At 39.0% G+C, this 14,215-nt stretch overlaps 1 protein-coding gene across 2 annotated transcripts in view; it reads left to right on the forward strand.

The window, feature by feature from the left end:
* Positions 1-12,926, forward strand: part of IPCEF1 (interaction protein for cytohesin exchange factors 1) — a 62,262-nt gene extending 49,336 nt beyond the window's left edge. For both annotated transcript variants that reach the window (XM_026122199.2, XM_026122201.2), the window contains 2 exons: positions 6,427-6,617; positions 9,687-12,926. In XM_026122199.2, coding sequence (XP_025977984.2) covers positions 6,427-6,617; positions 9,687-9,887 — 392 coding nt within the window. In that variant the 3' untranslated portion in view covers positions 9,888-12,926. The remainder of the gene's footprint in view (positions 1-6,426; positions 6,618-9,686) is intronic.
* The last annotated feature ends 1,289 nt before the right edge of the window (positions 12,927-14,215 follow it).

Consider the following 14,215-nt stretch of genomic DNA (forward strand, 5'->3'; position numbering starts at 1 on the left):
TATGCATTCTTTGAACACTTTCACCCCAGAATGTTCAAGCGTGCGCATACTCTCTCCTTCTCCTTATGAGAGAACCTGTCACACAGTCTACTTGGTGGCCACGTTCTGCTTAGCAAATGCCCCATATGAACTTAGGTGCAGCTAATAGCAGCTGGGAACTGAGGTGGAAGTTTTCAAGAACTGAAGAGCATTTTTATTGGCAAAAGGCAGAAATGGAGACCAACACAAGAAAAGTTGTGAGCTAGGAGGAAGAGCAGCTGTGACTTTGTGGGAAAAGCTTGTCATAAAAATACAACAAGAGTACAGAAACGTTAGCTATGAATTAAACAATGAAAGAAAAGTTTCAGGAAGAATTTCAAATGGTCCAAATCTCTGTGAGAAAAATGAAAGATTCAACTAAAGGATCATGGATTATTTTTTTGAATGAAAACTATAAAATGAAATCTGCTAAGCAACTGTGTCACGTGCAAGGAGATGTACCAGATGATATTTTGAAGGTCTTTCCAGCCTTACTTTTCCTGGTTTTATGAATATTTTCAGCCTTATTCACTGCTCCGATTTTTGAGGGAAGTTTATATACCAGAGAGTAACACAGAGTACGAGAAAAGACAGAATTTAACAGTATTTTCTTTTGAAAGGAAATCAGCATTATATTTCCATTTACTTTGTGAGAAAAATAATATTTCAGTATTGTGGCCTGCTTCATGTGCAGAGACAAAGGATTCAAAACTCCCTGTGACGCAAAGAAACTGAAAGGCAAACAAGCAACAGTTAAGAATATAAACAAGCATCTGACTACGTGCGCTATATCCAGAAGCTGGCTTTGCCCCATCCAGGATGGCTAGACACTCTCTGCAGCCAAACTTCATCTTTTATATTTCTTCTGGCAACTGCTGGAAGAAAAACTAATCTGATTATGACCCACCACCACCATCATCAGAAAAAACAATAACAAAAGGAAGCTGCAGAAATTGAAAGGTTACTACAAGAGAACAGGAATACGTGTTTGCTTGTATTTAAGGATCTTCTACTATAGCAAAAACATCCTTCTTCCTTGCATTTTCTTAAGATTTTATGTTCATGATCATGTGAAGTTAATGCATCTTGGCAAGAAATTCTTACGGTACCATATTTTAGCTCACAGTAGCTTGTAGAAGAGCTGGCATGTGCTGATATTCTGGGAAACCTCAAAAAATTTTCACAAACCATTTGAAATTTATCTGGGTTGATTTTGTGGGAAGCAACTGGTTAAATAGGAGCTGGATGCAATCAATTCCTTCTTTTTTCAGAACTGACATCCTCTTCCCCTCTTGAGTTTGCTTGTGCCAATAATAGCCAGAACAGATCTTCTGGTGTACTCTGGCCCCTTTGTTCCTGCTGCAAAAACTTCAAAAAGACAGCTAGATTGTGGCTGTATAAACCAACAGATTTGCCTATAGTGAAGATAATTGTATGGACAAACAATGGTATTTGAATGATTATTTTGCTTCTCATCAAAAAGGCTTTAGAAATCACAGTGAAAATTATGATGTTGCAGTTTTCAGAACCTGGAAGAAGATACTTAATTGTGTTATTTTCAGGTAGGTCACGGTTTATTAAAAATGGTATCCCTCATTGCAGAGGAATGCAGTATACAAAAGTATTAGTGTAGCTAGAAGCATCTTACTGTTGGTGGTAACATATTTCTCCTGTTCTTCTCTCCCACCTTCTCCTACCTCGTAGTTTAGTAGTTCTGCATTTGCCAGTGAGGGATTCGCCTAAGCTATGCTCTCTTAAATGGAATATTTCCTGTCTTTTCTGTTCTGTAGTTCTATGGGAAATGTGATTTCCCCACAATTTCATCATATTCCCATTGGAAAGTCCACTACTACTGTGGAGAGTAGATGCTGTGTGCATGTGTGTATGTGTGAGGTGAGGGAGGAAGGGAGTTACATTTTTCTCCTCTCTTCTCCCCAGTCTGGGTCTGTATGCTGTTGCATTGGCATCAAAAGGTTTGGCAGAATCAGAAATAGCAGTGTTACCACAACCACAAGAAGCTCATACAAGTAGCAAAGACAGGGAGAAGCAGCAAATTTTTTCTTAGAATTAATCCACAGTTGGAGAGCTGTGAGATCTCAGTGTTAGAGGGTGGGAAAACAAGTATTTAAATTTCTTGGGTTCAGTTTAGAGTTAGTAAGACATGTTCTGTTGGAGGTAATTTTCAATGCAAAATGCTTTTTCTGCAAAACACTGCCAATTTCTATTTCTTTTCCGCTGGGAAGCAATAAGCTTGATTTTTCACAGCTGCTTCTTGGAAAGCATTTAAGTTATGAATTTGCAGGCAGACTCCTGTATTGCTGCTGCAAAGTGGGGAGTCTGAATACCTTAATGTCTCCCACTTGCGGCAAGTGGGCTGAAGGGAAGGTGGAAGCTGAAAACTGAGGAGATGAAAAACTGGTGCGCTCGGTCTCTGGCAGCTTGCTCTTGTCTGTGATATCTCCTGTTTAGTAAGAGGGAAATTCCTGATAAGTGGCACTAAGCCTCAAAATTCTGTTTCACCTCTCCTTAAACAGAACTAGTCAGAGGATCTCACCAGCCTAAAATAACTTTTTCCTTACCCCACACTGGAATATCTCTTTCTCTGGAATGTTGAAATATCTTAGGGAAAGACTTTCCTTTTGTTGGCACAGCTCTGGTTCTGTTCCACTTTCCCCACCGTGGAGTCTGACAAAGTTCAAAGAGCCATGCTGTGTAATTTTTCAAGGAGTACTATGAGGCTTAGCAGGCTGGGAGACTCGTAGATGAAGGGCACTGTGCAAGAGCCCGGTGAGGCTGATCCTTCCAGTGGCATTACTCAACAGAATTGCTGATAGTTAATATTGCCGAGGGTGTGGAAAAGCATACAATAGATGGCCATGCATGTGTTTGCTTGTGTGCAGCTACACACTCATAAATACACACCATATGTTGTATCCTTCCACTGTTGCTGTTTGTTTCCTACCCCTAATCTTTCTGCAGGTCCTGAAAGGAAAATGTACATATTTTATCTTTAAAATAGGATGAGATAAAGTACTGTTAAGTTTCTTAACTTGCATGTCTGAGGCAGAAAGTGTTTAGCTTGATGAGTCCATCTGGAAGAGATAACTTGCAATATTATATTTCAAAATGATTCTGAATATGCCTGATGTTAGATGCGTGACCAGGCTGGGAAGACTCACGTCGAAGTGCTAGTGGGGCCTGACCTGTCTGTGCTCTTTAGAATTTTTGCCAGCAGAATATATCCCTTGTATAAGTCTTCTGAGCTTAACAAAGCTCAGAGAAACGGTGATTCATTTATGTTTGGGGGTCCAGCACAGATAACCTCTTCATTTTTATACTGATCTTGAGTGTTATGTGTTTTCTGCATACTTTTTTTTTTTTTTTAACTTTGTGATGCAAAGCAAATATTTTGTGATGATTCAATTGTGTGGCCTACATGGGGTGGGTTTCATAGCAGGAATCTAAGTCATTGAAACCTCAACATACAGAATTGGTCACTATTTATGCTTCTGTTATACTGAAAATTGCTCATGTGCTAGGTCAGTGCTTTGTTTCCAAGCTCAAAGCGAACTGAGCAGTACAAAGTCTGTGCAAATGTGCTATAAATGTTTGAATCTGGAGAAAACGTCCAGTCTGTGATTACAACTTGAATCATGTTAGTTTATCCCCATCACCCAGCCTTAATTTTCTTTGGATGTTTTTGTGGGGAAAAAGGCACAAAACACACTGCAGGTAGTACTTTCTTCATTTACTTTCCTGGCATTAGAAGGCTTGTGAAATACTGTAATAGACCATTAAAGAATGTGTGAGTTATGAGAAGTGTTTTCTTATCACAGATCATTTTACTGAGCTTGTTAACTGATTTGCTGACATAATGCCTCTCCACTGTTTCCATGACCTCTCCCATTTATAGATTTATACCACTGAATCTAGTATTTTTAGTGACAGTTTCAAGCCTGCAAAGCACTGGGTTTTGCTTTTTGAGCTTGGCTCAGGGGAACTCAGGATATTTAGGGTAAAAGTCCAGAGGAGTATCAAATATTCTGACCTCATTTTAAGGAGGTTTATTGGCAGATTTACTCTCTGTCAGTAGCAGCATTTGTTTATATACAAAATAATAGCAGCATTTGCTTATATACAAAACCGCAGTATTAAGATACTATTTTTTTTTGAACTGTTGTGAGAGAAGCTCAGTGCTTATCAGTGTAAGCAAACAGGTAGACAAAAGTACTCGTGTCTGGGTCTACATAGCCTGTAGGTTTCCCTCACCCTTTGTTTCCTGAAATCCCGTTCAGCCTCTTCAGTGTCACGCTCTTGATGCACCTGATTGCCAGAATCTTGTGTGTTCCTGTCCCTGTGAAGTTAACTGACCTGATCCATCCTTTCAGTGGTCAGAGTGGGGAAAGAAGAAGATACAGAGGGGGAGTTTTTCAAGGTTGCAAGCTTGAGAGAACTCAGAAGCTGAGTTCAGATTGCTGATCATGTGGAGGGAGCCTTGTGCCGGGGTTTTCTGGCCTGAACTACTGCTTCTCTTTATGTGCCAAGTACTTCTGTCCTGCCTACCTTCATCCACAAGTATGTGAGAGATATCAGAATATGTAGAATGGAAGAAGCATGTTCAGAGAGGGTGTTTTATCATGCTTGCTATTTTCTTACACTTTTAGGACACTGAGAAGCATGATGAGTTAGCTTCAAAAAATGTCCAGAGCAGGCATTATAGTCCTTTTGGCCCCCCACCCCCTTTTTCTTTAAGTTGCTGGACAGAGTCAATGCGTTTTTTTTCTTTTTATATACTTTTTCTTGGATATCTGTTAAGTGGATCTGATATAGCTCAGTTTATCTCTGAAAGTGATACTGTGTACAGTTCTGATGTGTGATGTCTGCAGCACAGCTGAGCCAGTCCTGTGCAGGAGCTGGTTAATGAAACAAACAGCTGCTTAAGCAGGCAGGAAGCTAATTATAATTACAAGCCTCATGGCATGAGCTGACAGTTTTCAGGAAATACTACTGCCGTGTATTATGCCTTACATGTGCATTTTTTTCTATTTCCCGCAGCCTGTTAAATATACAACAGTTCTCCTTCTCCTCCCCCAGCACTGTACCAGCAATGGAAGCTATATTTAGTTCTTGTCAAGTTACAGCAGCCTTTTTATAATCACAAAGTAATGAAAGATGGCCAGCAAGGGACTGAAGACAAATATTTGTAACATATCATAAACCTTTCCTGTAACCTAAATATTTAAAAGAATGGTGGTGTAGGAGGATGCCATACTTCTTAAAACATGAAAGAGATAAGAAGCAGACTCCTGAGTGTGCTAACATGCTGGTCAGCTATTCAGCTACAGCATTTCAGGCCTGATCCCAGCTCACACAGGCGAAGCAAAGCTTTCTTGTTTGCTTTAGCTGGTGCAGGGTCATGATCTTAAATGCTGTGGTGAGAGTAATGTAGAAAGGATCAAATTTTTGCTTTTGGCCTACTGCTTAGTATTTCCCCCCTCCTCCTTCTAATGTATCAATTTTCAATTGCAGCCTTCCTTGGACATAGCTTGGCATGGGCAAAGTGATGGTAGCACAGCAGTGGTTTGCAGTCCTGAAGGCATTTACTGACCCTGGATAGCTCTGGGGGATGCTCTTGGAATCCTTCTCCAGAGGGACTATTTGCTGCAGCATGAGAGAGCAAGGAACTTCTTCCTTTTGTTCAGAAGTTGTTTGCTGAATGAAGATAATTTAGAAAAAAAAAAAAGCACAGACGATTCTGTTGGCACGTGGAGGACGGCAGTTAAGAAGAACCACCACCACTATCCCCAGTGAAATAAAACTGAATGTTATCCCAGTGGGGAACTAAGAGACTCATTAGCACCCTGACAACACAAATAATTTTAAGATTTTTCCTTTAGTAAATATTGAAATAGAAAAGCTTGCAGTGTGGACTGAGGGATAACAGTATCTGGTCCTATCATCTAAATGAATTGCAGTCTGTCACAGAAAATGGCCTTGTATCCATATGTGCCCATCTATGCCTGGTACTTTTTCAGCTCTGGCCTGTTCATTTCTAAGCTGTTCTTTTCTAAAAAATGACTTTGCTTCAGTTTTTATCATATTTTGTCCTACTTAATTCTCAACTGCTTGCTAGCTTTTCCTGTTCTTTCTGTCATGGAAGATGGTGCCACAGCTTGGGAGCCATCAGATTGAAAAGAATAATTAAAATGAAGGTAATGAAGGCTTCATTGTGAGGGACCACACAGAAATTATGACCCTAAAAATTTCACTAAAAATTGCCCTTGTTTTTGACTCTAATACCGTTACTTTTTAACTTGGTTAAGATCCTTCCTGATGTCTGAACTTAATGATTCTGCTATGTGCTGCCATATTCACATTCTCATGTTAAATTTATTCTTTTCTTTGCAGATCAGGGAAAATGCCCCGATGATGAGATGGAACGACTTTATAAGTCATTAGAACAAGCAAGCTTGTCTCCCATTGGTGATCGTCGGCCTTCAACCAAGAAAGAGCTTAGGAAGTCATTTATCAAACGCAGCAAAAATCCTTCTATTAATGAGAAACTCCACAAAATTCGAATGCTGAATAGCACATTAAAGGTGAGGTCACAGAGTGGGGCCAAGGTTTCTTTCCTGAGAGTAAGAAACACTGGCTGGAAAAAGAAGCAAGCCTAGACTTCAGCCAAACTCTAATTACATATTTGTTTAAAGCTCCAGAGAATTTGATTTAGTTTTTGAAATTGTTTTCTACTTTATTCTGAACACCAATCTGTGTTTTGCTCTTAAATTTGAACCTGGAAGCAGAGGCAATAGTTCAGAAGGGACTCTTTTTGCAGACGTTTCAGCCATTTGGAAAATTTAATAAAGAAAGCTCCTTTTATTTAGCTGGAAAATTTGCAAGCTTAGCTGAATGCACTAAATAGTGTAATGTTAAAAAAGGAAAAGCAGAAAAAGTACATTAATGATAAAGGACAAGAAAACGACCCTGAGCCAAAGAAGTTTTCCTTATGTGATTATTGGAGAATGCACAGGATGTGCCAAAGCTATTGTAAAGATCTCCTGTAACTAAAATATTTTTAATAACAAAAGCATCCTGCTTTTATGTTGGAACTGTATCATGAACTGGAGGGGAGGAGGGAAGGGCTCATGGAACGTTTCATGAAAGGGCCAATAAATCTATCCGGAATATGGGGATTAACGTGGCTGTTTACTTGCTAGCATCATTTTGCTGTCATGGGATTTCAAATCCTGCTTCTGAATAGTACTGAGGGAAACAGAAAACTTAACCATAGCATTTAAATTGTAAATAGAAGAAAGAATAAATGCACAGTTGGGACTTCACTTATTTCTTTTTTTGTTCACTAGAAGCAGGAATTGAGTAACTTATTTCAAAAGAGTACATTTGGCTTCAGGCATTCTACTCTGGAGAAATACATGTAAAAACTTTTCATATCAGCACAATCATTGATTTGATTATTAGTTGCAATGGAAGGCTTGGCTTTGTCACTCAGGCCTGTGTTAAACTTGCTGAAGATGCACCTGAAAAACCAAGTTGGACCATAAGAATTTGGCCTATTGTAGGGCTTCCAGGCTCAGTATGAGAACTGGGTGAAATGGCTCATAAAATTCCTCAATGTGAATGAGTCTGAAGTGAAACATTACCGACTGTAGCGTTACTCTTCTATATCAGCAATAAAGTAAGCCCGTCATATAGTAGAAAGCTAGTTAAGTAATATTCCTATTTTATGGGATAGGAAACTAAATGTAGAAGCGTACTGCAAGGTTTTCCCCAATAGGAGCCTCCCTAATAAATCTAAGAGCCAGTTAGTACAAAACAGAGGAGGATCTTGTGGGATAATCAGTTTTGTCAGTATAATGCTGAATGGAAGCCTAAAAGCCTTACTGCTGCACGTGAGCAAGGAGGAGAGCTTTGCATTGATTTAACACAGGAGTATTGTATGAATTGTGATTAGCAGTGTTTATAAGCTTAGGCTTGTCTAATGCTGGTATTTAATATGGAAAAATCATTTTTGGAGTGTTCATAATACAGAAAATGTGGGTTTTTTTGCTCTTTTCAAACTAAGAAATTGGAGTATTGACAAGACAAATATAGCACAGACATTTTCTCACAGACACAAACAGAATTCTGTGCACAGCAGTGTTTAGTTAGCCTGTCTGAAAGGCAAATGCTTGGAGTAGGGAAGCTGTATATTCTTTGCATTAGTGGGATTATATGTTTTTAACATATAACATGAGACAGGAGATAAATGAAAATCATCTTTTGGAAATTTTTAAATCAAAAGTTTTTCCACCTGATCCGTATTTACTTTGCTTTGATTAAAGCTCTCTTAGTCTAAGAGATCTGATTTATTCAAGATTCCGTGCAATTCTTAGTTTGGACTTTTGACTCCATAGCTTTAATAACGGATTAATGTTGCTGCCACAATATATCATTAACAAAACATACTTTGAATGGTTTGGAAGAGAGGGAGGCTGTGCACAAATGCAACACAGGTTTAGTGAATGTGGGAAATAGGTTTAGTGCTACAGAAAAATTCATAGCCTGGCTTTTTGCCACCAAGTTTGCCTATTTCACATACTCTTCCCTTCCCTTTCCTCCCCAGCTTCTCCTCCCCTCTTAGGCTAACAGCAGATATCTCTGCACCTATGCCAGAAGCCCTCTTACCAAGGCTGGGAGTAAGGTCTATGTAAACCAACATTTCCTGTTTCAGAAGTAGCTCAGACATCACAGGGATTAGGGTAGTTGAAATAATGGGCGAAGGGAACGGCTGACTTTGCAGATTCTATTGTCTACTAATCTTTATTTACTATTTCTCCTCTTTCTCGCTTTCTTTTCTTCAATTTCCCTGATGTGGATTGGGATATGGATGTGAGAGCATCCCCACTGCTACTATCAGGAATTGTCTTGGATTTGTGGGACTGTTTTCAAGGTGTTTTCAAGGCAGCCACTAGCACAGAGTGTCCTTGGGCTCAGTGAATCTATCCCGTGATCTGCTGTGTGGACAGGCAATAATGCCTGGAAAAGCAGAATGGTGCATTGTGACAGAGAATGTGAGGAGATCAGAGTTCTCAGTCTCTCTCAGTGACTGTCCATGATCTGAGCTGCTCCTCTCTGAGAGTTGAGGCTGGATTTGTTAATAGAAGCTAGTGGTAGATTTATTAACATCCACATAAGCTCTGACAACCAGTAAGCTATTCTGCCAGGGCATGGATTATGTCCAAAATTATTTTCTGTCCAACTCCTGGAAAAGAGACATTTATAATGTGCCTAGGGAATAGGTACTTTTTGAGAAAGTCAGGAGTGGGCTGAATTACAATAATAGATGCTTTTATGTCCAGTTTCATGTGAGTGCTTTTTGTGAGATAGCATAACAATATCTAATTTTCACATGACTTTTCTTTCACAAAGTTTTGAAAGAATCTTAAAAAAAAAATCTGTGTGAAATCATAATCTTGCCTTCAATTGGGAGAAATTTCTGCCATGGACTTAATTTTGATAATGCCTGTTATAAAAAGGGAATGAGTTGCCAGGATGGATAACTGGCCATCTCCACGTGGCATGGTTCTGTAATGTTCATGAAACGTTTTCAATACAGACAATGAGCCTGGCAGTTTTCTGTGAGAAGTAACCACTTGTTCTCTTCCTAGTGTAAAGAACATGACCTGGCAACAATTAACCAGTTGCTAGAGGACCCAAAATTGACGGCAATGAAGTATAGAGAGTGGAAGAACACAAACATCATGCTGGTTCAAGATATCTATCACCAGCAGGACACCCAGGATGTGTCCACAGAGAACAGCGAGGAGCAAGAGATGACTGCACTGTCTGTTGCTGAAAGTGCTATCTGAGGCTGTGGATCTCTGGTACACAGCGAGATTTTCCTCCACCAGTCTTCACATACAGGCACTTTAAACTGCTGCATTCTGAGGTTTGTTTTGCCAAGTGTTCTTCATGAGGAAAACAACCCCTTCTCCAAAGCTTTAGTTCATTTTGCACAACTTACTTCATACCGAAAGAGTGATTTCCCCAAATTAAAAAAAGCATGTCTGTATCTGAGCGGTATATTTAAGAAGAATATTATCTGAAGCAGAAAAGAAATGTTTTTCCATTTTGAGAGAAGTAAATTGAATGTGCGCAGCTCCTGGAATTCACAGAACTGTCTAAGAACTGCACAGATGTCAGATCCTTGGGGTCATTTTAACCATGTGACTTACTGATAAAGGAAGCTACAATAATGCCAGAAGGATGTAATCTACTCTCTACTTTTTGACCCTGCCTGCAAGGATCAAACTTATTTCAGTAAACTGAAATAAGTATTTTCATCCCTACATTCATTCACTTTGACTGATTTACTAGTTTAAACTGAGACAAAAAGAATAGTAATTATGCATGAGTCTATACTACAGACAACTGTCAGGCACCCGGTCTGTGCCCTGCCTGACGTCTTAAAAGTTTCACATCTATTTATGGACCAGACCAAAGTACTGTCTTTCTACATCAAGAGGAGAATGTCTCTCAGTATGTTTGGTGACATACAGATTACTCTTTAATGAGGCAAATGATGTTTCAACAAGTTTCAACTCTTCTTATGGACATGACAGAACTTCCCTGAGGACTATTTGCTTCTTACATATTTTTTACAGTACTGAATACATAAGGTACAAGTTCATCCCAAATTCCTAATTAGCAAAGTGATGAAGTCCCCTAAGCAGAAACTAAATCCTTAGATTCCTGCTGCAGAACTGAAAGTGTAAAACATAGCTGCAAATATTTTTGTACATATATGTCATTTTATGGCTTATATGAATGTGACCATGTACTATATATATGTTCTATTTATATATTTATATATGTTGAATTTCCTAATGTAGATAGGAACACATGGACCACACCCACCCAGATGAGAGTGCTTACATGTTGACTTGAAGTGAAATGTCTCCTTGTTCTTTGTACTATTACTCTTTTAAGTATGAATCACAGTAATGGCTCTATAACTGAGACTGCACTGGGACTTCTGCTGTAACTTTTTCTTACTTCTTTCACTGTAGCTTTGAGATTTGAGGAATATTTGCATAATTTCAGGTAGGAAAATATGTTTTCTAGAAAATGTCATAGTCCCACATTGGACAAACAAAAATGAGTACATTAAGAAATTGTGCTACAGGCTTATAATTTTTTGGCCTCACTGTCCTCAGCACAAGGTGTGTTTTTGCCTTCCCATCTTGAGTTCAAGTATAAGGAACTTTGCAGAGTGCTGAATTTTGAAAAACAAGAATTAGCCCACCATTCTCAAATTAATGCCATTACTGGAACTGTGGGAATTTGCACATCTGTTGGCTATTTTGAAAAGATATGCTTTGTCGTTAGTTTTTAATACATCTTACCTTTTAAAGCAAAATACACAATACAGACACAACCATATTCACTTGCCTTTAAGCATGGTATGTTTTATTATAATTTTAATTAAGAAGGTAAATGTTAATAGTCTTTTTAGGAACAGATGACTCTTTTCCTCCTGCTTCGCAAAAAGTCTGATTTGGATATTGCATTTTTAACACTCAGCAGCTTGCCCTTTTGAACAGAGACATTGAATTCTTTCCTGATGCATCCAGAAATGCCAGTTAGGGCTGGGTTGAGTGTAGGAACTGGGATGTAGGTGGTAAGCTATAAAGAAGGGGAAATAGAAGGAAGAACATAGGCTTTGATACAAGCTTTAATGGGGAAGGGGGAATGGACACACAAGATTGGGGTTGGTTGAATGCAGAAGGATGGCTGCGCTAGGGATGTCATCACTGCCTCAGGTATAAAAGGCTTTAGGAGTGTCATGGTCAGGAATAATACTGGGTTATGGGGCTAGTCTGCTGGTGGGGAACAAAAGCTGGCTGAGACTTTAAAGTGGGTGACAATGACTAAATGGAGAAGGAGACAAACTACCCAAGTTGGTTAAAAAGCTTATGTTTCCAGGAAATTGTCATATGTGGTGAATTCATAATTTCACTAATTGTAACTAGAAGTTGATGAAAATTAAGGAAGCTCAAGAGCTGGTGGACTTTGATTTTCAGTAATGCCTTGTTACAAAAATTGAACTTTTTTGAAGGTCTTTTATCTTCCACCATTCCCAGAAGCCCCACTGGACAGCAGGCGTCTGTGAGCGTTCAGCTCCTGCATTGAATTCTTCAAAGCAGCTGTGGGGGTGAAGAGGGATCAACCGTGAGTTTGGCATGTTGATTAACTGCTCGGCACACATTAAAAGATATGACTGTAGGGATGAATCTGCTTTGTCCATCTCAGTTTTAAGTAGGTGGTGCTAAATAAATGATAAATAATGGAGGTCCAATTGTATGCACACTTTGTTTTTTCTCTTACAAGTGCAGGCCATTCTGTTTCTCATGAAACAAAGCATATATACACAATTCTTTTTAAAAAGCATCTTCTCCACTTAGATCTTAAAAACCAAGCACATGCTTAAATGCTCTGTTGAATAGGGCCAGACTAGTCAGTGCCTTGCAGTTCTGAGCAAATCCTTGTTGACTCGCTTTGTTGAAGTAAATGTGCATTGTACAAAGGAGCGCACTGTGTTGCCTGTACACACTGTGTAGGCTCTTGTACACACCGTGCTTATATTAGCATATACAACTGTGGGAGCAGTTTTGCCAGATACAGAGAGAGACAAATGTCCTTGCGTTGTCCAAACTCTACTATTGTTTTTGTTGACATTGTAGCCTGAAATAGTTTTTGAATTGCTCTCTTTCAGCTGGTCAATAGGTTATTACTGTTGAACTACTGACTCTCGGTAAACCTGATGATGATGGGTCGTATCACCCCTCTCAGGAAAAAACAGAGAATTCTTGAACAGGGTTGCTTGAAGGCAGCTATCTCAGCAAATTCATGCATGTTTGAGAAAACAAATGTATGCTTTTTCTGTGAGTGCAGTACTGGCCATCTATCTCCTTTTTCTTCAGCTGCTTTTTAGACCCAAAACAAATGGAAAGCCTGGGTGATATGAACCGAAAATGACATTAAAATAGAATTTTCATTTTCCCCCAACATTGCTAATTAATATGGCAGCTTTGACCTGATGCTGGATTCATCGCAAGGGGCTACACAGCAATGAAGGCAGTTGAAGACACAATCAGAGAATGGACCTTGTGTAAGCAGACAGCTGCAGCTAGTGGATGCAGCGGTGAACCACATCAGCTGGAGAAACTTTGACAACTGTGTGCTTTACTTTGAGATATTTAGGGTAAATGGTATTTGTGTAAAGATTTGATTGGTCTGAATTTGGAAGGCCAGAATTATTGAAACAAGGAATAGGGAAGCCGTGTGTCCCTCATGAATGTCCAAAAATATTTAGCCATCTGTTAAACTCTCAACAATCAGGGGACTTATTTCATGCATTTTTCAGGAGAAAGTGTGTGTGTGCATGCCCATGCACACACACACACAATTATTCCTTCATCTGTAAGTCAAGCCTATTTGCATTAGTGCAGTAAGTCCAGCTATGCAGATTTTGGAGTAATTAATTTACAATATCTAATTTCAGCTGTTTTTGCAGCCTGTCTCTGGTGCCTTTTCTGGAAATCAAATCTCTCTCTATTTTGGTGATGTAGATCTCATGAACTTTTATTACATGGGATCACGTTTCCTTTCCTAAGATGAGAGAGGTTTCATGCTGGGTTAGTGTATTGTTTCTTCATCTAGCTCTGATGATTTTCTCAATACTGGGTTTCATTTGAAATGGGAATAAATGATGTGCTACAACCCTTTTTTTTGCACATGATTTTTTTTTGGGGGGGAAAATTTCATACTGAGAGAAAAATCTGTTTTGGGACAGCAAGTGAGGAAGGGGGAGAAAAGAGGTGGTATTTGATTTAAAACTATGTAAAATTTTGAAACTTAGAATGAGTTCTAACTAGAAGAGATTATGGGCATACTGAGTCTGTTGTGTGAGTGCATGAGCTTACATGTCTATAGTAGATTTAATATAAAAACTTATTTTTTTAATCTCTTAAGGTAGTAAGGAAGTCCATGTAAAATAACTTCTTTGCGAGGAACCCTATAGTATGATGGAAATTTGGGTTTGTTTGTTTGTTTATTTGTTTGGTGGAACAGGAGTGACCAATTGCAATGAAAGTCTGGGTTTACTTCATTTAGGTGAGAAATGTCATTCTGTTAA

Source organism: Dromaius novaehollandiae, chromosome 3, assembly GCF_036370855.1.
Source record: "Dromaius novaehollandiae isolate bDroNov1 chromosome 3, bDroNov1.hap1, whole genome shotgun sequence".
In the NCBI taxonomy this organism is placed as follows: Eukaryota; Metazoa; Chordata; class Aves; order Casuariiformes; family Dromaiidae; genus Dromaius; species Dromaius novaehollandiae.